Source organism: Cucurbita pepo, chromosome LG08, assembly GCF_002806865.2.
Source record: "Cucurbita pepo subsp. pepo cultivar mu-cu-16 chromosome LG08, ASM280686v2, whole genome shotgun sequence".
Taxonomy (NCBI): domain Eukaryota; kingdom Viridiplantae; phylum Streptophyta; class Magnoliopsida; order Cucurbitales; family Cucurbitaceae; genus Cucurbita; species Cucurbita pepo.
Window position 1 is genome coordinate 2,036,988 of NC_036645.1, and position 23,444 is coordinate 2,060,431.

Sequence of the window (23,444 nt, forward strand, 5' to 3'; positions counted from 1 at the left end):
TAAATCGCTTGGAATGTAAGACGTCTTAGATATAGGTTTTCAAACTAGGGTGCTTGGAAAGTATGAAGCCTTTGATATAAGTTTTCAGACTGTGATGCTTTGGAAAGTACGAAGTCTTGAGTATGTATTTAAATTATGCTGCTTGAAAAGTAAGAAGTCTTGAGTGTAGGTATTCAGACTATGCCGCTTAGAACGCAGAGTTGCTTCACTTAGAATATGACACGAATTCAACTAGTTGTCAAACGCACTTGTCACCAAGTGCAATTTTAAAAGAATAGTTTTATTACCGCCAAAAATCAATCTATGCTTCAATATTGTATATTATCGATTAAAACCCTAAATTATTAGTATAGATGTATGCCTCTAATTTTAATTGATACAATTTTTAAAATTTATAATTTAATCTCCCACTTTATAATGGTTGAACAAAAAAAAATCATAAATCCTTTTTTTCTACTTCCCTCACACAAAAATTAATTCTTACCCTGGTAATTGTTGAAAATTTAAAAAGCTAATTAAAATTATAATATTGATATCTTGTATAAAACTATTTAAAAAGCTAATTAAAACTATAATATTGATATCTTCCATAAAACCGAGAAGAGATCAACTTTAGTGATAAACACGTATAAATTAGTCAATTCGAGCATAGTTCAACTAGTTCCTCATCCTATACTATAACGGTAGATGGTAGATAAGAAGCATGTAGAAGAGGCTTGTTCAACTGGTTGGTTCAAATACTAAGAAATCTGAGCTAAATAAGCACATCAAGCTAACTCCTTAGTTAAAAAAAATTAGTGTAATTCTTTTATCCAGAGCACAAGTACAAAGACCTATTATGCCGCAGCTCAACTTAAATAATAACTCATCAGAAGCAATAATGAAGCAAAGTAAATGCGAGAAAAAGAGAACAGCCAACTACAAGAGAAGTAAATAACTTGTTTGCATCAAATGGTGAAAATGTGTAAAAACCTAAGAACTGAGTGCCAGACCAAATTAATCCGATCGCCAACCTGTTGCTTCGTTCACAAATCTAATACGTTTTTGTTTTCGGCGCCTTCTTTTTCGGTTGCCTCTTTGGAACTGTGTTCTTCATCCCCAAGAAGAACAGCAGAGCACCAAAAAGTGCAATGTGCTGCCAAGAAAAATAGGATTCCATAAGTTTTTTTCTTTTTATTTCACAGGTAAACTGAGATGATTAAAATGAAATCATGGGGGCGAAATTCAGAAAACATATGGACAAACCTGCAAGAAATCGCCAAGCAGGATACCGAAAAAAGGCTTCTGGGGGCTAATGTTGAAGAAATCATAAAGAACCGGAGTGATTATAGCCAATTGCAGAAGCTGAAAGAGAAGGCAATATTTTCTTTAAAGACGTCCATAAATTTTTAGTAACACCGTAACAGGCCAAGCACACAACTAGCAGATATTGTCCTTTTTTGGCTTTTCCTTTCGGATTTTCCCTCAAGGTTTTTTAAAACGCATCATCTAGGGAGAATTTTCCACACCCTTATAAAGGGTGTTCCATTCTCCTCCCCAATCGATGTGAGATCTCACAATCCACCCTCTTCGGGGCCCAGCGTTCTCACTAGCACTCAACCAATGTGGGATCTTACTAACCAAATTTATATTCGAGGCTAAAATTACGAACATGGTGAATCCTTACCAGGAGATAAGCTCCAACGCTGCTTCCAAAAACAAACAGAAGGCCTCCAATTCCTTTAAGAGATAAAGAAATGGCAACCAAGTGTGTAACCTGCAGAAATGATCAGAGTTTGAAAAAGAAAAGTCATCGCATACTCATATTGACAACATAAGTTACATAAGCGCGCGAAGGTGTACGCTCTTTTATGAAGTGGTGAATAAGAAGAGAACGACAGACAAAAACTTTAGGCAAACAGATGGTTACAAATAAATGGCCTTACATCAATATCAGGTATCGCTACCCCCAGCTTGGATGATAAATTTCTCCTCAAAACAGCTACCTTTGGAGACAATTCCGCAGCCGCTGACCCACCATTGTTACTAAACTCATTAAACCTAACCAATGGATGTATACAACGTCAATACCAAAATAAGAGAGTTCTCGCTAGACGAAGCACTTTGCTCGAGATATTTATACGTGTACTTAATAAACGCAGAGAATAACATAGCTCTCAAGTGATAAAACTGTAACTACTGAATGCTTTCTCTAGAAAGTTATCTGCGTCATCCTTGTCCCGTGGAGAGATTTTGTTTAGCTAGTAAGGGAGTAAGCAGGGTGCGTCGCTCCCTTGCCCATCTTGTTAAAATTATAACCAAAAAAATTATGAAAAGGTAGATATAAGAGGCAAACCAACATCCTACTGGTCTAAAGATTCAAGGAAAAGAACTTCTAATGTGCATGGAAAAAGTTGCATTCCCCTATAATCCCAAACAACCGTCTGGCTCTACTACATTTTAATGCGGCGAGCACCTGGGTTGAACGCATTCCTGAGTTCTTTATTATTTATATCGGCTCTTATTGACTACTAAGCTAATCCCCCAAGGTCTTAAGTCCCCTGTTGATAGGATCCAACAGTAACAGTTCATTTCTTCCACACTCCCGTTCATTACTATAAGATTGAAAAAAGTGACTACATAATTAGCCAACGAAAAAAATTGATCCTCAAATTATGACTAGTAGAAGAAGACATAGCTAGAAATACCTAAAATATCGAATTGGAGAATTGAAGATCTTCAATGCAATATATCCTCTAATCTTTCACTTAACATAGTTCATTCAAGTTTGGATGGATGAAACCAATACCTTATCCCCTACAGAAATAATTTACCCTACAAATATAACCTTCTTCATATCAAAACCATCGCCCGAAATTGAATAAAATCACTAGCAAAAATGGCTCCTCATGAAAACGCTTTTAGCCCCCAAAATGGTCCTTAATATCCATGACAATAAGAAATGAACCGTATATAAATCATTCTTAACCAACCCGTCCCAAACTACGAATCCGAGGTCAATTGAATGGCGCCCTAATAAATCTAGCCATTAGAAGTACTCGCCCGCAATTTATATGAATAAGAACCAGAATTCCATAACAGCAACACAATCCTAAGCATTCATAGGCACTAACAAAAACCCCAATACCTAATTCGGAAATTGAAGCAAGAGCAATGAAATATTAGAAACGGAAGAAACATATAGATCGAAATCTACAGATTCGAGATCCAGTCAATCGAGTGGGAATATGGAAAAACTAAACAGAAATAGAAGAAATCATACATTTGCCAAGCGGAGAGGATGAAGATGGAGGCAAAGAGGACCCGTCCAAGGAAGGAGAAGAACCCCATGTTTCTTGTTGCAGATCCGAGGTTCAAGAACAGACTCCTGTTATGGATCGGCAACTCCTTCGCCTCCGACTATTCGATCAAATTTCGTGCTCGCTGTGCCTTAAATGGCCGCCTTGCTAGACCCACTTGAAATTTCTAGTGTGAATTCTGGAATATACAACTGGGTGTTGTAAAATTCAAATTAAATGTTTTAAAATATTATTATGACTAATTTATTCTATTTTTTATTTTATTTTTTAATTGTGAGTTAAATTAAATGTTTATTATATTTTAGTATATATTTCCTATATTACCTAATTTTATATATAATTATATTTTAATTTCAAATATTTTTTAATTTTAGTAGTGCATGGTGTATGCGTCTGTACTGATAAAATAATTATTCTCGAATATCATATGGTCCAAATAGCGCACTATTCGACTTTTTAATAAAACTTTATTTTTATAAATAAAAAAATATATTTTCACAGACGTTACGAATGTGACTCTGAATAATTTACTTTAGTATTTGATTCTATTTTATTAAGTTATATTAAGTGATTCTTAATTATTCACGAATTTCTACAGAGGAAAATTAGATTAGAAAACGACAAATAAGACTATAATATTTGGATAATATGATAAATTATTTTTTTATTTATTTTCGACCATTTAAAAAATTATAAAAACGTGTACAAAATAGTTCCAAATGGAGGAGCTATTATTTGGCCAAGTTGGAGGCAGTTGTGTGGTGACTAGTAGATGAACATGTATTGTTGAATGATGCAATTAATCATATATATATATATATCACTGATAAATATTTGATATTTAAATTTTATATAAATTAAAATATTAATATAATATGTATAATTAATAAGTAAGATTTTTTAAAATAATTAAAAAATAATAATAATTAGGACAATTCAATTAAACTTAAAAAAAATAAAGGGTTGGACAGTGAACCTTATTCGAGTCATTCAAATCCAATATATATATATACACACGAGAATGTTATCTTATATGCGTGGAGCCCACCAAAACATAAAATAAACACATAACCTACGTGCTTATTTTCACTATTCTAATTTCTAAAACATTAATATTATTATTATTATCATTATTTTGATGAGGTACTTGAATACGACAACTTTTCATTGTTGATTCACATATTTATCGTGACAGAATAGCTCAATCTGCACGTTCCAATTGTAAAGAGGACCAACGATGCCTACAAAATAGTTAACCATATTAATTAATTTAATGTATGGTTGAAATTCAATTATAAATATATTAAATACACGTTTCAATTTTTATGAAATTAAGTCTTTATAATGGATCTACTTGCAAGTGGATAGATCTAGAATTTGTATTAAATTATTATAAGTCTATAAATATGTGTATCAAATAAAAAATTAAAAAAATAAAAAATAATTTTTTTTTAGTGTCACAGTGACGACCAGCGGCCCAAGAGAGAATCCTCTGTTCAAAAGCTTATCTTTATAAACACGGCGAATAATTTTTCGTAGAGGAGGTTCATTTGATCGGAAAAAATGGCGGTCGACGGATGTATCCTCACTCCGTTATCCAAAGTGGGTGAAAACTACCACAGACCCACCGAGCTCAAAGCTTTTGACGATTCTAAAGCTGGCGTTAAAGGGCTAGTCGACGCAGGTGTTACTGAAATTCCACGCATCTTTTACCAGCCACCGGAAGATTACCACTCCGACAACGTCGCCGGCGAAACACCGTACAAAATTCCGGTGATCGATCTCGAACACGTGGACAGAAATTCCCTCAAACGCAAATTCACCATCGACAGAATCCGAGAAGCTTCAGAGAAATTGGGTTTTTTTCAATTGATCAACCATGGGATTCCGGCGGCGGTGCTGGAAGAGATGAAAGAAGCGGTTAAGAGATTTAACGAACAATGCACGGAAGTGAAGAAACAATACTACACTCGCAACACGACCAAGCCTTTGATTTACAATAGCAATTTCGATCTGTACAGCGCAGCCGCCACGAATTGGAGGGACACGATTGGTTACATAAGTGCTCCTGTTCCTCCCAATCCACAGGACTTGCCGGAGATTATCAGGTGGGTTTGATGAAAAAACAGAGACACCCTTTTGAAATTTGAGCCTCTGGGTCTCTGATTTAACTTGAGATGTGTGTATTTGCAGAGATAATTTGGTGGATTACTCGAAAAGAGTGATGGAAATTGGGAATTTGCTGTTTGAATTGCTGTCGGAGGCTTTGGGGCTGACCCCAAATTACTTGAAGGACATAGGGTGCTGCGAGGGGCTGGCAATTGGGTGCCACTATTACCCACCCTGCCCGCAGCCACATTTGACACTGGGCACATCCGAGCACAGTGACAATGTCTTCATCACTGTTCTGTATCAAGACCACATCGGCGGCCTTCAGATCCGCCACCAGAAAAAGTGGGTCGACGTCCCACCGGTCGATGGCGCGTTGGTCGTCAACATCGGAGAGCTTATGCAGGCAAGTTCCCCTGTTTCTATGTCTTTTGTTTTCGATTCTTCGGTGGTAATCGTGTTTAGGGTTATGATATTATCCACTTTCCTAAAAAAACCCACCAAGATTTATTTTTTACTTATATAAATTCACGATCATTCTCTAAATTAGTTGAACGTGGGACTCTCCCAACAATCCTCCCCTCGAACAAAATACACTGTACAGCCTCCCCTCAGACCTATAGAGCCCTCAAACAGCCTCTCCTTAATCGAGGCTCAATTCTTTTGCTATAGTCCTCGAACAAAGTACACCATTTGTTCAATACTTTAGTCACTTTTGATTACACAGATTCTATTAACATGGTTAAATTTAGGACATGACTCTTATACCATCTTAAGAATCACGGTTCACAGGTGACTTAGATTTTGGCTTTCCAAAAAACCTAGACAGTATTTCGTACTTATAAAATTCATGATGATTTCCTAAATTAGTGAACGTGGGACTCTCTCTCCTAACAATCCTCGACAAATGGGGTGTTGTTTTGTAGCGCAGTTGATAACAAACGACAGATTCATAAGCGTGGCGCATAGGGTATTGGCGAAACAGGAGGGTCCAAGAATCTCAGTGGCGAGCTTTTTTAGTACGCTTTATTTGCCGAACTCGAAACTGTATGGACCCATAAAGGAACTGTTATCGGAAGAAAATCCGGCCAAGTACAGAGAAACCACGATCAGAGACTTCCATCTCCAGTATCGTGCCGATGGGCTTGGGACTTCCTCTCTGCAGCATCTCAAGCTTTGACTACAATAATAATTCATCTACTTTTCTCGCTTTGTTTAGTTTACCACGTCTAATCTTCTACTTAAGTTATATATTCGACCGTGCTCTTATCAATCAATATGTCCTAATTTGATATCATTTCATGTTAAGTTGCTATTACATTCAATTCAAACTTTACGTGTGTTCTTAGGAGAGGTTTCCACAATCTCATAAAGAATGTTTCGTTTCCTTTTTCAACCGACGTAGGATCTCACAATCTATCATCTTCGAAGTTCGCGCGTGTTCAGTGGCACTCGTTCCCCTATTCAATTGAAGCGAAATTTCACAAATAGTCCATTGGCCCACGTGTTGTAGTGAAAGTGTCTCAAAGGCTTGGTTGATTATCGTTCTTTATAAGTCGGTTCAAATATTAAATATTGGCAAGGCCGACATCTAACCTCTTTTTCTTGTTATAATAACAAACCTTAAAAATAAATGTGTTGACTTTTAGGTTAACAACAAGACTTTACTCTTTGATTAGTACAATACAAGAATTTGTAAAGTTTAATAATGTTGAATAAAATATAATTATTAATTGATGGATTGACTTTAGTGGATAAAGAAAATAGGTGGATACATTGAATGGGAATTTGAGGACAAAGCGACGTCGTATTTGGAAGCAAACACATAAAATATTAAAAAAATAAAAAACAAACCACGTGCTTATTTACACTATTTCCATTTAAAAGAAATGAATTATTTAACGATGAGTTGGTCAAACACGCCAACTCCGTAGAAAAAAAAAATTAAATTAAATTATAATTTATAAAATTGGTCTTGAAAAAATTGATAAATATTTTAATAAATATATATTTAGGATTTTTAAACATTAAATTATCCGAAACACAAAGTGATGACATCATAAGCTAAGCGAGTGATCGACAATGGCGGTTGCAACGACAAGAATCCTAACGCCGGTATCCAAAGCCGACGGAAGCTACCACAGACCCACTGAGCTCAAAGCTTTCGACGACACTAAATCCGGCGTTAAAGGGTTAGTGGACGCCGGAATTACTGAAATCCCTCGAATCTTTTACCAGCCACCGGAGTCCAACGACTCCGGCCATGTTTCCGATGAGACCCAAATCCATATTCCGGTGATAGACCTCGACCACATCGGCAAAACGCCGCTCAAACGAAAATACACCGTCGACAGAATCCGAGAAGCTTCCGAGAAATTCGGGTTTTTCCAATTGATTAACCATGGGATTCCGGTGAGTGTTCTTGGAGAGATGAAAGAAGGGGTCCGGAGGTTTCACGAACAGGGCACAGAATTGAAGGCACAATACTATAGCCGTAACCTCACGAAGCCTCTGATTTACACCAGTAATTTCGATCTGTATTCTGCTCCGACCACCAATTGGAGGGATGCGTTTCGGTATATAAGTGTCCCAAATTCTCATAATCCGGAAGATTTGCCGGAAATTTGCAGGTAAGTATGCTGATTTTGGACCCAAAAAAAGACCCTTTTAAACAGAGGTTCCTCTGTTTTGTGCAGAGATATTCTGGTGGATTACTCGAAACGGGTGATGGAGATTGGTAAATTAGTGTTTGAATTGCTGTCGGAAGCTCTGGGTTTGAATCCAAATTACTTGAACGGTGTAGACTGCGGCGAGGGGCTTTCTCTGGTTTGCCACTATTACCCACCTTGCCCACAGCCGAATTTGGCCATTGGCACATCGGAGCACACTGACAATAGCTTTATCACTGTGCTGTTGCAAGACCACATCGGCGGGCTACAGATTCGCCATGAGAACAATTGGGTGGACATTCCCCCTGTCGCCGGAGCTTTAGTCGTCAACATTGGAGATCTTATGCAGGCAAGTTTCTCTACCATCTCTCATTACGATATTGTTAATTTTGAGCATATTAAGAAAGTACACTACAGAACCTCTCTTGAGGCCTATGGAGCCCTCGAACAGCCTCTCTTTAATTGAGGCTCGAACATAGTAAATCATTTGTTTGACACTTGAGTGAGTCACTTTTGACTCCACTTTCGAGGCTCGCAACTTCGAGGATTCTATTAACTACACTTTTGACGACATTTGAGAATTCTATCGATATGGCTAAGTCAAGGGCATGACTATGATGCCATGTTACGTATCACGACTCTACACAGTGGTATGATATTGTTCAGTTTGAGCATAAGCTCTCGTATCTTTGCTTTTGGGATTCCCTCTTAACAATTAAGTGATTCATGTCTCACATTGGTTGTGGAAACCTTTCTCTAGTAGACGCGTTTTAAAATCTTGAGGATTCTATCAATATCTTAGCCGTGGATCTGGGTCGTTACGGATCTTTCCCTAAATTAGCCAATGTGGAACTCCGATTCTCAACAATTTATGTCCACCGACTCTAATTGGGTTAGGTTTTGGGTGCAGCTAATAACGAACGACAAATTCAGAAGCGTTAAACACAGGGTTCTAGCAAACAAAGAGGGTCCGAGAGTATCAGTGGCGGGATTTTTCTCCCCGCCGACTTTGTCGACCTCGAAAGTGTATGGACCTATAAAGGAATTAGTATCAGAAGAAACTCCTGCAATATACAGAGATACCACAATCGGAGAATTCAATACCCAATTCCATTCAAAAGGCATTGGAACTTCTACTTTGCAGCACTTCAAGCTGAGTCAAGCAGATATTTAGCTTGTTCTTGAAGGAAAATAAGGAACATAGAGCGATCGATTCTGGGTTTTAATGAACACGCAATCTATGACCGAAAACTAAATTAAACCTTGTTCCATGGTGGTGTCGTTAAATGTAATAGTTTAGATTACATGTTTAAAATTGACATGATCGATCTCATAGAGTGATTCAAATCTCAAACAAGTTAATCTAAATCTGGCTTCTCATTTTTTATCATTTGGTATCTGATTGTCTTCTTTGAGTTGACTTCTTATCAGAAATTCTATCTAATTCATCAACTTCCCTCTACCCAAGGTTATATACTCTGAGTCGTTGTTATTTCTCTCTTGCTTGCTTATATAACATCTCTTTAAAAAATCTCTCTTTCGAAAATCACTCTATAATCTTCGAGCATACGTCGTTTGGCCGCAGGTGACGCAAGAACAAATTGGCTTAGCTCACTTGTCGTTGGATTATATAACATCTCTTTCAAAAATCTCTCTTTCGAAAATCACTCTATAATCTTCGAGCATACGTCGTTTGGCCGCAGGTGACGCAAGAACAAATTGGCTTAGCTCACTTGTCGTTGGATTATATAACATCTCTTTCAAAAATCTCTCTTTCGAAAATCACTCTATAATCTTCGAGCATACGTCGTTTGGCCGCAGGTGACGCAAGAACAAATTGGCTTAGCTCACTTGTCGTTGGAAAGTGAGTGCGGCACAATCGCAAGTCCGCTGCCATCAAAAGTGTGATTATGACAAGTGGTATCAGAGTCATGCCCTAAACTTAGCCATGATAATAGAATCCTCAAATGTCGAACAAAGAAGTCGAGCCTCCCGCCTCGAAGGCATAGTAAAAAATGACTAAGACTTCAAAAGAAAAAGGAGTCGAGCCTCGATCAAGGGGGAGGTGTTGGATGAAAGTCCCACCAGCTAATTAAGGGAATGATCATGGATTTATAACAAAAGAATACAATCTGCATTGTTACGGGCTTCTAGGCAAGCCCAAACTAAAGGTACCAGAGTTTGTGCTCAGAGTGGACAATATCCTACGGCGGCGGAGGAGAGTGATGTTGACTATAACAAGAATTATTTAAAATTAAAAAAATAGATAACAAAAATTTGAATTGGTCAAAATTGTGTGTCAATTTTAATGAGACCGAACATTTTCCTTAAACCTTTGATTTTTCTTTATATGTGGTCTGCAAAGTGGTTCAACCCAGGATAAGATAATAGACAATGGCGGTTGCAGCGACAAAAGTCAATACACTCAACCTAACTCCGGTATCCAAAGCCGACGAAAGCTACCACAGACCCACTGACCTCAAAGCTTTCGACGACACAAAATCCGGCGTTAAAGGGTTAGTGGACGCCGGAATTACTGAAATCCCTCGAATCTTTTACCAGCCACCGGAGTCCAACGACTCCGGCCATGTTTCCGACAAGACCCAAATCCATATTCCGGTGATAGACCTCGACCACATCGGAAAAACGGCACTCAAACGAAGATACACCGTCGACAGAATCCGAGAAGCTTCAGAGAAATTTGGGTTTTTCCAATTGATTAACCATGGGATTCCGGTGAGTGTTGTTGAAGAGATGAAAAATGGGGTTCGGAGATTTCATGAACAGGACACGGAATTGAAGGCACCATACTATTCTCGCAACATAATGAGGCCTTTCATTTACGTCAGTAATTTTGATCTGTATTCTTCAGCCACCACCAATTGGAGGGATACGTTTCGGTATCTAAGTGCCCCAAATTCTCACCATCCGCAAAAGCTGCCGGAAAGTTGCAGGTAAATCTGCTAATTCACCGACACTTCTTCTTCGTACCAATGGAGATATAGATCTCTCTTCTAATATCATCTCCTTGAACAAATTACACTACATAGCCTCGTCTGAGATCTATGGAATCCTTAAATGGTCTCCCTCCCCTTAATTGAGGTTCAACTCCCTTTCTCGAGAGCTTCGAACAACCTCCTTCCTCTTAATTGAGGCTCAACTCCCTTTCTTTGGAGTCCTCGATCAGCAGGCTCGACTCCCTTTTTTTGGAGCCCTCGGACGGCCTCCTCTTAATTGAGGCTCGGCTCCCTTTCTCTGGAGCCCTCGAACGACCTCCCCTTAATTGAGACCCGACTCCCTTTCTCTGGAGCCCTCAAACGACCTCCCCTTAATTGAGGCCCGGCTCCCTTTCTCTGGAGCCCTCGAACGGCCTCCCCTTAATTGAGGCCCGGCTCCCTTTCTCTGGAGCCCTCGAACGGCCTCCCCTTAATTGAGGCCTGGCTCCCTTTCTCTGGAGCCCTCGAATGGCCTCCCCTTGATTGAGGCCTGGCTCCCTTTCTCTGGAGCCCTCGAACGGCCTCCCCTTGATTGAGGCCTGGCTCCCTTTCTCTGGAGCCCTCGAACGGCCTCCCCTTAATTGAGGCCTGGCTCCCTTTCTCTGGAGCCCTCGAATGGCCTCCCCTTAATTGAGACCTGGCTCCCTTTCTCTGGAGCCCTCGAACGGCCTCCCCTTACTTGAGGCTCGACTCCTTTTTGCTAGAGCCCTCGAACGACCTCCCCTAATTAAGGCTCGACTCCCTTTCTCTGGAGCCCTCGAACAAATTACACCCTTTGTTAGACTCATACCATGTTACGAATTATGAATCTCCACTGTACTGTCCACTTACTTTCATGAATCTCCCCAACATTATAATACTGTCCCATTTGAAAAAACAAACCCATTTAAACAGAGATTAGAGATTGCTCTGTTTGTGCAGAGATATTCTGGAGGATTACTCAAAACAAGTGATGGAAATTGGGAAATTAATGTTTGAATTGCTGTCGGAGGCTCTGTGTCTTCCTCCAACTTACTTGAACGACATAGACTGCAGCGAGGGGCTTGCACTTGTATGCCACTACTACCCACCATGCCCACAGCCGAATATGGCGATCGGCACATCGGAGCACACCGACAATGACTTCATCACTATTCTGCTGCAAGACCACATCGGCGGCTTACAGGTTCGGCATGGGAACAAGTGGGTGGACGTCCCCCCTGTCGCCGGAGCTTTAGTCGTCAACATCGGAGATCTTTTGCAGCTAATAACGAATGACAAATTCAAAAGCGCTAAGCATAGGGTTGTGGCGAACAAGGAGGGTCCGAGAGTGTCAGTGGCAGGGTTCTTCTCCACGTTTGGGTTACAGACCTCCAAAGTGTATGGACCCATCAAGGAATTGGTATCAGAAGAAAACCCTGCAATATACAGAGATACCACAATCAAAGACTTCAATATCCAGTTCCATTCAAAGGGCATTGGAACTTCTACTTTGAACCACTTCAAGCTCACCCAAGCACATGTTTAATTTGTAGTTCATAAAGGTAGTTTATGGATCGCGATTCAATAAATCCCCTCGTGTTCTGTCACAAGATCTTGGAGTTCATATCGTAGTGAATGTAAGGTAATGTTATTATTCTTGCTCAAAGAATAGACAAAAGATGTCGCGATAAAATCTATGAAAACACTTTCTCATGGTTTTTGTGGTACAAGCTACAACTCCAAGAGCATCAGGAGTTTGTCCCACTCGACCTTGTCCTGTTGACAAGCTACGTCTTTACATACACAGCAACGTTGTCTTGCGTGCAAGGTCTGGTGGTCACGTAGACAATTTTGTGCTTAATATAGCCAAAATTTCTGTACAGGATGTACTATGGCGAGTCCTTCTCTTTCAGTCATGGTGTAATTTCACCACGGTGACAACCTCCTCTACAATGGGGTAATCGAATTTGGGAGGTTCTGAACAATTACTCTTAAGGTACAGATGTACGTCTTTGGCTAAATGATTAATTAATCTTTAATAGACAAAAGGCCTAGAAAGAACAGACCGGACACAGCAAACTAGTCGTTATTGGGGTCACCATTTCCGTAATTTCAAGTAATTGATACGGGTCTCTTTTGAATTCGTTCGAGTTATTGGCTCGTCTAACCTAGCAACACTCACGAGTCACTTGTTCATAAGGATGACATTACTCGTAAATACTTTTTTAGCCAATTTTTCATAATGTTTAGGCCTAATAGCCAATTGGGAAGAAGATTGTATCATAAACAACACAAGCTTATAGGTAATTTGAATGAGTATGTAATCAAAGCCTGAAATGTGGGAGAGCAGAGGTCCCATCCAACCCTTTTTCTGCATAGTAGAGATTGTATTCCCTAACCGTTATGTCTCTGTACTTGGCACGATTTTCTTCCGACAACAGTTCTTCGATGGGTCTATAACGTTTGGAGGTCGGAAGAGGCCCGGTGGAGAAGAAACTTGCCACTGATACTCGCGGATGACCCTCGCTATTCGCCAACACCCTGTGCTCCGAGCTCACGAATCGGTCATTCGTTACCAGCTGCAAAAAGGAATCCAAACTCGTAATTTTCTTTAAATTTTATGTATCTAGGACGATGTTGTTATTGAAAATTGTTGGGAGTGAGTCCACATTGGCTAATTTAAAAGGTGATCATGGGTTTAAAAGTAAAGAATACATCTCAATTGGTACCAGGTCTTTTGAGGAAACCCAAAGCAAAGTCATGAGAGTTTATGCTCAAAGTGGACAATATCATATCATTGTGAAAATTCGTGATTCCTAACAATTGTCTATCATAAAAAGTCAAAAACTTGCCTGTAATAAGCTGCCAACATTGACGACGAGGGCTCCCGGAACAGGAGGAATATCCACCCATTTGTTGTGTTGAAGCACTTGAAGACCTCCGATATGGTCTTGCAGCAGGATGGTGATGAAGGTATCGTCGGAGTGCTCGGTGGCCCCAATGGTGAGTTCAGGCTGAGGACATGGCGGATAATAGTGGCACACAAGAGCTAGTCCCTCGTTGCAGTCCAAGTCAAGAAGATGGGTCGATTTCAAACCAAGAGCCTCCGAAAGCAACTCAAATATTAATTCCCCAAGCTTCGCTATTTCTTTCGAATAATCAACCAAGATGTCCCTGCAACGAATGTATTGGTACGAGAACTTTTGGGAAACCCAAAGCAAAGCCATGAGAGCTTATGCTCAAAGTGAACAATATCACATCATTGTGGAGATTCGTGATTACTAACATGGTATCAGAGTCATGCATTTAACTTAGCTATGTCAATAGAATCTTCAATGTCGAACAAAGAAGTTGCGAGTCTCAAAGATGTAGTAAAAAAGTGACTCAATGTTAGACAAATAATGTACTTTGTTCGAGTTCTCCAAAGAAAGAGTCGAGCCTCGATTATAAGGGGAGGCTATTCGAGAGCTCCATAAGTTTTAGGGGAGGCTCTATAGTGTACTTTATACGAGACATTTTAGGAGCAAAGTCACGAGAGCTTATATTCAAAGTAGACAATATCATACTATTGTACAGATTCGTGATTTCTAACACTTACCTGCAAACTTCAGGCAGGTCCTGCGAGCAGGGAGAAACAGGGGCCATGAAAGTAAAGAAAGTGTCCCTCCAATTGGCCGCCGGTGCGCTGAACAGATCGAAATTACAATTGTAAACAAACGGCGCCGTGGTCTCTCTTGTATAATATTGTTTCTTCACTTCACTGTCTAGCTCGTGAAATCGACGCACCCCATTGATGACCTCCTCTTGAAGCCTCGCCGGAACTCCATGGTTTACAGCTTGAAAAAAGCCCCACGTCTCTGAAGCTTCCCTGATTTTATCCACAATCTCTCTGCGTTTGAAGGGGTCTTTGTCGACGTCTTCGAGATCCACCACCGGAACGCCGAGATGGGTCTCGACGGAACTGGAATCGTCCATTTTGGGTGGGCGGTAGAATATTCTTGGGATCTCGACAACCCCGGCGTCGACTAGGCCTTTGACGCCGGCCTTAGTATCATCGAAAGCTTTCAGTTCGGATGCTCTGTCGAAGGCATCGTCAAGTTTGGAGACAGGCGTGAGGTTCACTTTGCCGACGGCAACCATTTTGCTTCTCCGGTGAAATTCTGTGGAGTTTTATCGAAAATGTTGGATTTTTAATGCTGAATTGCCTAACGAAGATAGAAATGATATTTAAAATCGAAATCCAATCATGTGAGAGATCAAAAGTAGTCGAAGATTAAGAGCCACTCGTGGAAACAAAAGAACAGTGCGATACCATCAAAATCATTTTGATAGATAATGGACATAACTTAAGATTTTAGAACTCCCTTCTCCTCACGACTCGTACGTTGATCCGACCTTTTAATTCTTCGTTCCGTTGCCTAAAGGGGATAAACCTATGTACGATTGCCTTACCATACAACTCGCACGAAACTTGATGCACACTTCATTTGAGATTAGGTCATTGTTCGACATATTAAAATTTGGTATCTGCTGTAACATTCCAAGCCCACCGCTAGCAGATATTGTCCGCTTTTGCCAATTACGTATCGACGTCAGTCTCACGGTTTAAAACGTGTATGCTAGGGAGAGGTTTCCATACCCTTATAAGGAATGTTTCGTTCCCCTCTCCAACCAACGTGGAATCTCACAATCCACCTCTCTTGGGGGCCCAACGTCACGGTTGACACACCGTCCGGTGACTGGCTCTGATACCATTTGTAACATTCTAAGCCCACCACTGGCTGATATTGTGCGCTTTGACCTGTTACATATTGCCGTCAGCCTCACATTTTAAAACGTGTCTTATAGAGAGAGGTTTCCACACTCTTATAAGACATACTTTGTTCCCCTCTCCAACCGGTGTGGGATCTCACATCTTCCTTCTAGATATCTCAACATCGATAGTCAGTTTCTTCGAGACAAACTTGCACTACCTTTTGGCTTCAAGAGCATAGCTTCCAACCATTCAAGCTTAAGCTAACATCCAGTCGAATCCCAGCCATGTCTTTGATGTAGACTGATATTTCAATGGTAGGCATTGATGCAGTTTCATTCATTATAATGACGCAGCCTCGTGTCTTAGGGGACTGAGGCTCCACCAAATGAACAAGAAAGTCTATTATTCAATACCCGTGAATGCAAAAGTTCAGAACATCAATATATTTACATAAGATGATAACCCACAAAGTTAAATCCAATTACTAAAAGAACGAAACGAAATGCTGCTTCCATTTAGCAACTAGAAGTTTTAAAAGACAAATAAGGAAATGAGTTGAGAGAAATATTTGCAGCATGTTGGTGAACAAAAATGGATGGATGAAAGAAAGTGATAGTTTATTCGTTTAAAGATGGCAAAACTAACTAAGCAGCAGGAGGCCTGAGCTCATGATCTTGAGAAGTATCACATACTGATGGAGGAAGATATGGCCACATTGGTATCAAACCATAACCTGGAAAAACAGCCATCTTACCTGGAGCAGCATGATATGCAGCTGGATGACCTGGGATAAGCCCTGGAGGTGGAATGGCTATAGATTTCAACTGTTGCTCGATTCTTTCTTTGTCTTCCTTCAAAATTGTTTTCTCCTTCCGAAGATCATTCTTCTCTGCCTGTTAAAATCAAGCAAAAACACTTTGAACTGATGCTGAGAGATCACAAAATTTCCAAAATATACTTGTGGACATGTCACTAAACATCACACAACCTTTTTAATTAGATACAATACAAGCTAGAAGCATGTTGAAGATAATTGGGAGTGAGTCCTACGTTGGCTAATTTAGGGAATGATCATGGGTTTATACTACCTTTTTAATTAGATACTATATCCATTGGTATGAGGCCTTTTGGTGAACCCCAAAGCAAGAATACTATCTTCATTGATATGAGGCCTTTTGGGGAAGCCTAAAGCAAAGCCATGAGAGCTTATGCTCAAAGTGGACAATATCATACCATTGTGGAGAGTTGTGATTCCTAACATGGTATCAGAGTCATGTCCTAAACTTAGTCATGTCAATAGAATCCTCAAATATCGAACAAAGAATTGTGAGCCTCGAAGGTGTGGTCAAAAGTGACTAAAGTGTCGAACAAAGGGTGTACTTTGTTCGAGGGCTCCAGAGAAAGGAGTTGAACCTCGATTAAGGGGCGGCTATTTGAGAGCTTCATAAGCCTCAGGGGAGGCTTGTAGTGTACTTTGTTCGAAGGGGGGGATTGTTGAGAATTATTAGGAGTGAGTCCCACATTGGCTAATTTAGGGAATGATCACGGGTTTATAAGTGAGAAATACTATCTCCATTGGTATGAGGCCTTTTGGGGAAGCCTAAAGCAAAGCCATGAGAGCTTATGCTCAAAGTGGATAATATCATACCATCGTGGAGAGTTGTGATTCCTAACAAAGCATTTTGATCGAGTTACCGATAAACTATCCCAAATACATGAAGTATGTTACAGCAGAATAGCATAATTACTCGCAGAGCAGTTCATACAAGAGGCGGCTCCGTTTAAGTCATACAAATATTAAAGATGCAAGACGTCGAATATAAAATACAAGTTAACCATAATAATTTTTAAAAAAATTGTTGAAAGAACATGCCTTAACAAAAAGAAATCAAATTTTTAATGGAAAAAAAGTTATATAAAGATGAATATAGATACAATAGCAGGGTATAGTGCCATGCAGGTTTCAAAGATGATATGAACATACTCGGCCTTCATATACGATAGCTAACCTTTAAACACTCCACTTCTTCCCGTAGCTTTTCGTTAGTTTGTTTGAGCTCTTCGGCTTCAGTCTTGAGTTGATTCAACACTCTAATGGCATCATCAAGTATGGCAGGCTTGTTAGTTTTGGCAGGTCTATCAGGTTCTAAAGCATGGCTCAAATCTAGAAACCTGCACGAATCACCAACAAAAACGTTACGGCATGTCCTAAGAACAACTGAAATAAGCATTAGATTATTCCCTAAAATCCAAAGAAGTGCAAATTCCAAACAAATAATAATAACCTTGAACTCTCTTGGATGGAAAAAACATATCATACATAGATCATAAACACCATTAGATTTCTCCTCCCAATATTATCATCAATCATCATCATCAAACAAAAGAATGAAAAGAAGAAGCAGGTAAAATTGCAAAAGAGTTGGATAACAAAAAAAATGCTTGCCTATCATTTAATCTCCCTCTCCGCAACCTCTCGCGACAAGCTTTAGAAGTCGGTCCAGTGCACGGCTCATCTCGCACCCTGAGAAATTCCAAGCAGGAAAATTACAGGTAGATGTAACTGAAAATTGATAGAAAAAGTTCAAAAACATCACCAGAAAGTTAATCCTATAACAACAAATCGCTTATTGACTAACAAAAGAAAAATGATACCAAAATCAAGAGAACCATAGATTATACTTATTTCCCAAGATGCTAATTCCTACCGAAAATGGCTATATCCACAACCGGAAAGCACAATTTAGATACAATTGATATTCCAACTCTGTAAGCAATAATATGGTCCGATTCATGAACAAGATATTGACAAAGCACTTGCAAAATTTCACCGAAACCAGAACTAAGCGCCAGTGTCATGAATTTTCTTTACTGAAGAAGCGCATATCACCGATATCAGTTCGTGAACATCCAATAACGCTACATGCAAAATACCTACCTCTTCCGCAAACAATCGGTTTCTTCAGATTCAACACGCCCGGCTGAAACACCCGTATCCGCACCACCATCCCTGCAAACGGAACAAAATCCCCAAATTCGTGAACATTCTCCATTCAATCAAACAGAGACAACAAAATCCACAGGAAGAGAAAAAGAAAAACAATGCAGTAACTGATTTATTATTATTACTACCTGAAATCATTAGGCAGCCATAGAGGACCGAGCGAAGGGCTAACAATGTTGTCGGCGTCGGCGAACAACGAGTAATCAAGAAAATCCGAACAGCTCGGGTCCTCCAATGGATCCATCTGATTTGAAATCAAATCTTCGTCGACTGCAACTCCCCTCCAATTTGGAATCTCATTCCGCGACGAAGATTTTGGGAAATGAAAAAGGAAGGGATCGAAAAGTCCATGAAAATTTCGGAACAAACAATTAAAAAAAAAAACAAAAACAAAAAGATGAGAGCGGATTGAAACATCCAGTAACAAACGAACACGTGTACCGCATATTAACCTGTTTAGTAGACGGAATCTTAATTAACGCTAATTTAACCCAGATTTAAAAACTTAACTTTAATAAATAAATTTTAAATTTTAAATTTTATTTTATTTTATATAAATCTAAATAACAAAAAATATATATTATTAGAATATTTTATATTTAATTAGTAATTTGAAAAATAATAATAATAATAATTAGATCTTGAGGCTTTTGAGCAATAATTTTGATAATGATGATTGTTTAAAGAAAAAAAAATTAATTAATAAATACATTAAAAAAAAAAAAAAAAAAAAAAAAAAAAAAAAAAAAAAAAAAAAANAAAAAAAAAAAAAAAAAAAAAAAAAAAAAAAAAAAAGCTTTCAATCTTTTGATTGAATCTCTCTCGTAATCCTAACAGTTTCTATAATATCCCTTTTCTAATTCCTAACTCTCTTCCAACCGCACCGCCTGAACTTCAACGCCATTTCTGCAACTCATCCCATTCCCAAACGAAAACAGAGACCTCCTCCCTCTTCCATTACACCCATCGCCGCCGGGGCTCGCCGTACTTCCACGCAGCGCCGCCTGCACTGCCAAATACATCTGTCGTTCCGCCGACGAGTCCATCGAAACCGACCGTCTAATCGGCTGAACACAAAACCTCTCGTCTTTCTCTCTAGTGTCAATCGACTCATCTCCTAAACTCGTCACTTTCTGCAGCTTCCGCCGCTTCTTCCCCTGTTCTAATTTTCCGGCTGTCGCCGGACATTCCCCTGAATTTGGTCGTTCTTGTGACAATTGACCAGATGGGTCGTTTCTAATCCCACCCAATTCAATTACTACGAAGTCTCTTTCATTTCCACCGCCGATTGGATCCGCCGGCGAGGAGGTTGGCAGGGGAAATCGATGAAACAGAGCAGAGCTGGAAATGGTGGTTCGACATAATGGGCAATTGGGATTGTTTTGCAGCCAAATGTCGATGCAATCAATGTGGAAAAGATGTGAACAAATGGGAATGATTCTCACCGTTTCATCCTCTCCAAATTCACTCAAACAAACAGAGCATTCCGACGAGGTTTTTCCTCTGGGTATTGAATTCTTGTATTGAACTAAAGGGATTGATCTAATGACCGATTCGTCGAGACCCCTGGTGTGAATGGGTGGAGAAGGAGTGGTGGGAGGTGGACGGCGGCGCCTCGAGGAGAGGGGGAGACGGCGGAGGAGATCGATGCGGTGCCAGTTGAGGCAGCAATTGATGACGAAAACGTAGTAGCTGAGGAGCAAGAAGGCGGTGGCGAGAATTCCGATGATGGCAATGGCGATAATGGGGAAGCTGGTGGAGTCGGAATGGGAAGGAATTGGCGGCGGAAATGGAGGAAGGTAATGGGAAGATTTGAGTTGGGGGAAGAACTCCATGGATAGATCTTGAATGGGAAGGGAAGGGAAGGGAAGGGAAGGGAAGGGGAAGGGGAAAACCTAATTGGGAATAAATGAGGTTGGGATTTTGAGTGGAAATGAGCTGGAAGTTGGGGTTTACAAAAAGGGGGAAAAAACCACTGGAGAGTCAGTGTGACAGTACATTGTAGTTGGTGAGTTTTTCCTCTGTTTTTTCCCCCTCTTTATTTATTAATCCAATCCCTCACTTCCAAACTATATAATATTACAATACTCTTCTTCTTCCCGACCTTATGATGTAACGCTCCAATCGTCATGTTACTTACTACTATCTTCAACCGGAGTTTTTTTAACATGTTTATGAAATTTTATATCGACTGAGAANCTTTATGATGTAACCCTCCAATCGTCATGTTACTTACTACTATCTTCAACCGAAGTTTTTTTAACATGTTTATGAAATTTTATATCGACTGAGAAGAACAAAACATGAAATTTTAACATGTTTATGAAATTTTATATCAACTGGTAAGATTAATGGCTACGTAACGAGCCAAAACGGAAAATATTTGCTAACGATGAGCTTGGACTGTTACGAATGGTATTAGAGCTAGACATTGAGCAATGTGTCAGTGAGAATGTTAAGCCCCTAAGGGGTGGATTGTGAATTTTATTTTAAGGGTGTGGAAACCTCTCTATAGGAACGTAGATATGCTTAAAACTGTGAGACTAAGCGGATAATATCTACTATTGATTTGAAACCGTGAGACTGATGATGATACATAGCGGCCCAAAACAAACCATATCTACTAGCGGTGGATTGGGCTATTACAAATGATATAAAAGTCAGAGGGGCTATTACAAATGATATAAAAGTCAGAGGGGCTATTACAAATGATATAAAAGTCAGAGGGGCTGACCATATCTACTAGTAGTGGGTTTGACCCATATCTACTAGTAGTGGGAGGAGTGGGTTTAACCCATATCTACTGGCAGTGGATTTGAGCTATTACAAATGATATCAAAGTCAGACGCTGATAGCCCTTAAGGGGTGGATTGTGAAATTTCATGGAAGAGAGAAATTTGGTGTGGAAACTTTTACCTAGTACACACTCAAACATAGATAATTATAAGCTTTTGGAGGTTAAATAAATATGTAATAATATCCGTAAATTATAAATAATTGATATAAAGAACAAATAATCAATCAATAGCCGAAATTGGCTCAATTCCCACCTGAATTTTGCTAATTACATCATGAATTCTCTTAATTAAACACACGCTTTCATATTATTATTTGATTTACTTTTGTGGTAAAAAAAAATGATTTTAATTATTTGTGAATAAAATAATTTCATAATGATTTGAGATAATTAAATTATAAAGTTTGAAACGTGGCAGAAATAAAAGCGAATTTTACGGGAAATAAAATAATTTGGTAAAATGCCACGTGGGGAGTCGGTAAAAATACATGAAATTTTATTTATTTATTTATTTATTTAGAGTAATTTGAATGGAACTTTTTCCCCTATTTCATGGGTACTAACAAATATACAGTTTTTTCCCCTTTTTTCATGGATCAGGTTATTGGATAATACCAAAATTTTAAAGATAAATTTTGCACCACACCCACGTGGCACTGAACCCAGGAACATGGAGGTTGGCAGGGAGACTCACGTGCTGCCACGTTCTCAAATCTCAACTGGTGGAGCTTCCAACTTGGCATAACCAGTCAACGCTTTTGACTCGCTAAAACCAAATTCAGACATGTCAGTTAATTACCAGATTAAGGCGGTCAATCTTGCCAACTAACGGCCCACGATTGCTTCTATAAACCTCCATGGGCCTTGACTTCGTCAAAACGACACGTCGTCCACTTTCCTCTTTCTAGAACAAAACAAATCTGTTCTGTCGTTTGAAACTTTCGACATTAACCCAGCTACGTTGGGCCAAACATGTCGGTTTGAGCCATTTTTGAGATGGAACTTAAAAGAGTAGGGGGTACATGGTCCGGGTTGGGTTGGATTGAAGGATTTTTTTGACCCAACCCAAAAGTTCGGGTTGGTTGGATTGGCAACCCAACCCAAAACTTTTTACAGCCCAACCCAACCCTCTATTTTCGTGTTGACAAAGAGTATGTGGGGAGAGATTATTCGTGGTTAGCTTAATGGGATGTGGGGATTATATTTTCCTTCTCTAATGTAAAATTCCACATTCGTTGGAGAGGAAAACGAAACATTCTTTATAACTATGTGGAAACCTCTACTCAGTAAATGCGTTTTAAAATCGTGAAGTAGAAAATTATACATAATGGGCAAAAGCGGACACTGAACCCATAAGGGCAGTGAATTGTGAGATCTCACATTCGTTGGAGAAGGGAACGAAGCATTCTTTATAAGAATGTAGAAACCTCTCCCTAGCAAACACGTTTTAAAACAACGAGGCTAACAGTGATACATAAGAACTCAAAGCGGACAATATCTATTAGTAGTTAGTTTTGGCGGTTATAAATGGTATCATGACTAAACACTGGGTTGTGTGCTACTGAGGACGCTAAGTCTCGAAAAGGGGTGGATTGTGAGATCTCATATCAATTGGAGTGTAGAACGAGCGCCAACGAGGACGTTGGGTCCAGGGGGGTGGATTGTGAGATCCCACATTGGTTTGAGAAGGAAACGAAACATTCATTACAAGGGTGTAGAAACTTATCTCTAGTAGACACGTTTTAAAATCTTGAGGAGAAATCTGAAAAGAAAAGTCCCGAGAACAATATCTACTAGGGGTGGGATGAGGTTGTTACACCCGACCAATCCTATTCCTGCTCGGTTCACTTTTA

At 39.5% G+C, this 23,444-nt stretch overlaps 7 protein-coding genes across 9 annotated transcripts; 3 read left to right on the forward strand and 4 right to left on the reverse strand.

The window, feature by feature from the left end:
* Positions 1–750: 750 nt before the first annotated feature.
* Positions 751–3,489, reverse strand: LOC111799718. Its single transcript, XM_023683167.1, has 5 exons — positions 3,263–3,489; positions 1,926–2,040; positions 1,667–1,756; positions 1,246–1,344; positions 751–1,135 (listed from the first exon to the last, which is right to left on the reverse strand). Exons 1-5 carry the CDS (start codon positions 3,328–3,330, stop codon positions 1,034–1,036), a joined length of 474 nt encoding a protein of 157 aa, XP_023538935.1. The 5' UTR covers positions 3,331–3,489; the 3' UTR covers positions 751–1,033.
* Positions 3,490–4,767: 1,278 nt separating this feature from the next.
* Positions 4,768–6,705, forward strand: LOC111799889 (1-aminocyclopropane-1-carboxylate oxidase homolog 1-like). Its single transcript, XM_023683384.1, has 3 exons — positions 4,768–5,407; positions 5,493–5,814; positions 6,340–6,705. The coding sequence occupies exons 1-3, from the start codon at positions 4,863–4,865 to the stop codon at positions 6,586–6,588; spliced, it is 1,116 nt and encodes a 371-aa protein (XP_023539152.1). The 5' UTR covers positions 4,768–4,862; the 3' UTR covers positions 6,589–6,705.
* Positions 6,706–7,456: 751 nt separating this feature from the next.
* LOC111799900 (1-aminocyclopropane-1-carboxylate oxidase homolog 1-like) lies at positions 7,457–9,467 on the forward strand. 2 transcript variants are annotated; one of them, XM_023683405.1, is made up of 3 exons: positions 7,457–8,038; positions 8,084–8,426; positions 8,988–9,467. In XM_023683405.1, the coding sequence occupies exons 1-3, from the start codon at positions 7,491–7,493 to the stop codon at positions 9,249–9,251; spliced, it is 1,155 nt and encodes a 384-aa protein (XP_023539173.1). In that variant the 5' UTR covers positions 7,457–7,490; the 3' UTR covers positions 9,252–9,467. The 2 variants fall into 2 exon arrangements, with proteins under 2 accessions (XP_023539173.1, XP_023539174.1); XM_023683406.1 differs by having other exon boundaries at positions 8,105–8,426.
* Positions 9,468–10,441: 974 nt separating this feature from the next.
* Positions 10,442–12,761, forward strand: LOC111799864 (1-aminocyclopropane-1-carboxylate oxidase homolog 1-like). Of its 2 annotated transcripts, XM_023683352.1 has the most exons (3): positions 10,442–11,031; positions 11,995–12,597; positions 12,629–12,761. In XM_023683352.1, exons 1-2 carry the CDS (start codon positions 10,472–10,474, stop codon positions 12,578–12,580), a joined length of 1,146 nt encoding a protein of 381 aa, XP_023539120.1. In that variant the 5' UTR covers positions 10,442–10,471; the 3' UTR covers positions 12,581–12,597; positions 12,629–12,761. The 2 variants fall into 2 exon arrangements, with proteins under 2 accessions (XP_023539120.1, XP_023539119.1); XM_023683351.1 differs by having other exon boundaries at positions 11,995–12,761.
* A 458-nt stretch (positions 12,762–13,219) lies between these two features.
* Positions 13,220–15,438, reverse strand: LOC111799867 (1-aminocyclopropane-1-carboxylate oxidase homolog 1-like). Its single transcript, XM_023683358.1, has 3 exons — positions 14,633–15,438; positions 13,887–14,208; positions 13,220–13,613 (listed from the first exon to the last, which is right to left on the reverse strand). Exons 1-3 carry the CDS (start codon positions 15,172–15,174, stop codon positions 13,359–13,361), a joined length of 1,119 nt encoding a protein of 372 aa, XP_023539126.1. The 5' UTR covers positions 15,175–15,438; the 3' UTR covers positions 13,220–13,358.
* Positions 15,439–16,280: 842 nt separating this feature from the next.
* Positions 16,281–19,151, reverse strand: LOC111799575 (transcription factor bHLH104-like). Its single transcript, XM_023682954.1, has 5 exons — positions 18,923–19,151; positions 18,729–18,800; positions 18,237–18,314; positions 17,800–17,962; positions 16,281–16,683 (listed from the first exon to the last, which is right to left on the reverse strand). Exons 1-5 carry the CDS (start codon positions 19,036–19,038, stop codon positions 16,435–16,437), a joined length of 678 nt encoding a protein of 225 aa, XP_023538722.1. The 5' UTR covers positions 19,039–19,151; the 3' UTR covers positions 16,281–16,434.
* A 471-nt stretch (positions 19,152–19,622) lies between these two features.
* LOC111800934 (RING-H2 finger protein ATL16) lies at positions 19,623–20,757 on the reverse strand. The gene has a single exon (XM_023684860.1). It carries the CDS (start codon positions 20,627–20,629, stop codon positions 19,658–19,660), a length of 972 nt encoding a protein of 323 aa, XP_023540628.1. The 5' UTR covers positions 20,630–20,757; the 3' UTR covers positions 19,623–19,657.
* Between the last annotated feature and the right edge of the window lie 2,687 nt (positions 20,758–23,444).

Excerpts from the sequence above, each read along its gene's own strand:
- LOC111799889 (XM_023683384.1), top strand. The coding sequence starts at position 4,863 with ATGGCGGTCGACGGATGTATCCTCACTCCGTTATCCAAAGTGGGTGAA. Across the intron at positions 5,408-5,492 it reads GACTTGCCGGAGATTATCAG|AGATAATTTGGTGGATTACT; the intron begins GTGGGTTTGATG and ends GTGTATTTGCAG. Across the intron at positions 5,815-6,339 it reads ACATCGGAGAGCTTATGCAG|TTGATAACAAACGACAGATT; the intron begins GCAAGTTCCCCT and ends TTTGTAGCGCAG.
- LOC111799867 (XM_023683358.1), bottom strand. The coding sequence starts at position 15,174 with ATGGTTGCCGTCGGCAAAGTGAACCTCACGCCTGTCTCCAAACTTGAC. Across the intron at positions 14,209-14,632 it reads GACCTGCCTGAAGTTTGCAG|GGACATCTTGGTTGATTATT; the intron begins GTAAGTGTTAGA and ends CATTCGTTGCAG. Across the intron at positions 13,614-13,886 it reads ATGTTGGCAGCTTATTACAG|CTGGTAACGAATGACCGATT; the intron begins GCAAGTTTTTGA and ends TCCTTTTTGCAG.
- LOC111799575 (XM_023682954.1), bottom strand. The coding sequence starts at position 19,038 with ATGGATCCATTGGAGGACCCGAGCTGTTCGGATTTTCTTGATTACTCG. Across the intron at positions 18,315-18,728 it reads ACCGATTGTTTGCGGAAGAG|GGTGCGAGATGAGCCGTGCA; the intron begins GTAGGTATTTTG and ends GGAATTTCTCAG. Across the intron at positions 16,684-17,799 it reads AAGAAGTGGAGTGTTTAAAG|GCAGAGAAGAATGATCTTCG; the intron begins GTTAGCTATCGT and ends TGATTTTAACAG.
- LOC111799900 (XM_023683405.1), top strand. The coding sequence starts at position 7,491 with ATGGCGGTTGCAACGACAAGAATCCTAACGCCGGTATCCAAAGCCGAC. Across the intron at positions 8,039-8,083 it reads GATTTGCCGGAAATTTGCAG|AGGTTCCTCTGTTTTGTGCA; the intron begins GTAAGTATGCTG and ends CCTTTTAAACAG. Across the intron at positions 8,427-8,987 it reads ACATTGGAGATCTTATGCAG|CTAATAACGAACGACAAATT; the intron begins GCAAGTTTCTCT and ends TTTTGGGTGCAG.
- LOC111799718 (XM_023683167.1), bottom strand. The coding sequence starts at position 3,330 with ATGGGGTTCTTCTCCTTCCTTGGACGGGTCCTCTTTGCCTCCATCTTC. Across the intron at positions 1,345-1,666 it reads GCGTTGGAGCTTATCTCCTG|CTTCTGCAATTGGCTATAAT; the intron begins GTAAGGATTCAC and ends CTTCTCTTTCAG. Across the intron at positions 1,136-1,245 it reads TGCTTGGCGATTTCTTGCAG|CACATTGCACTTTTTGGTGC; the intron begins GTTTGTCCATAT and ends TTTTCTTGGCAG.
- LOC111799864 (XM_023683351.1), top strand. The coding sequence starts at position 10,472 with ATGGCGGTTGCAGCGACAAAAGTCAATACACTCAACCTAACTCCGGTA. Across the intron at positions 11,032-11,994 it reads AAGCTGCCGGAAAGTTGCAG|AGATATTCTGGAGGATTACT; the intron begins GTAAATCTGCTA and ends CTGTTTGTGCAG.
- LOC111800934 (XM_023684860.1), bottom strand. The coding sequence starts at position 20,629 with ATGGAGTTCTTCCCCCAACTCAAATCTTCCCATTACCTTCCTCCATTT.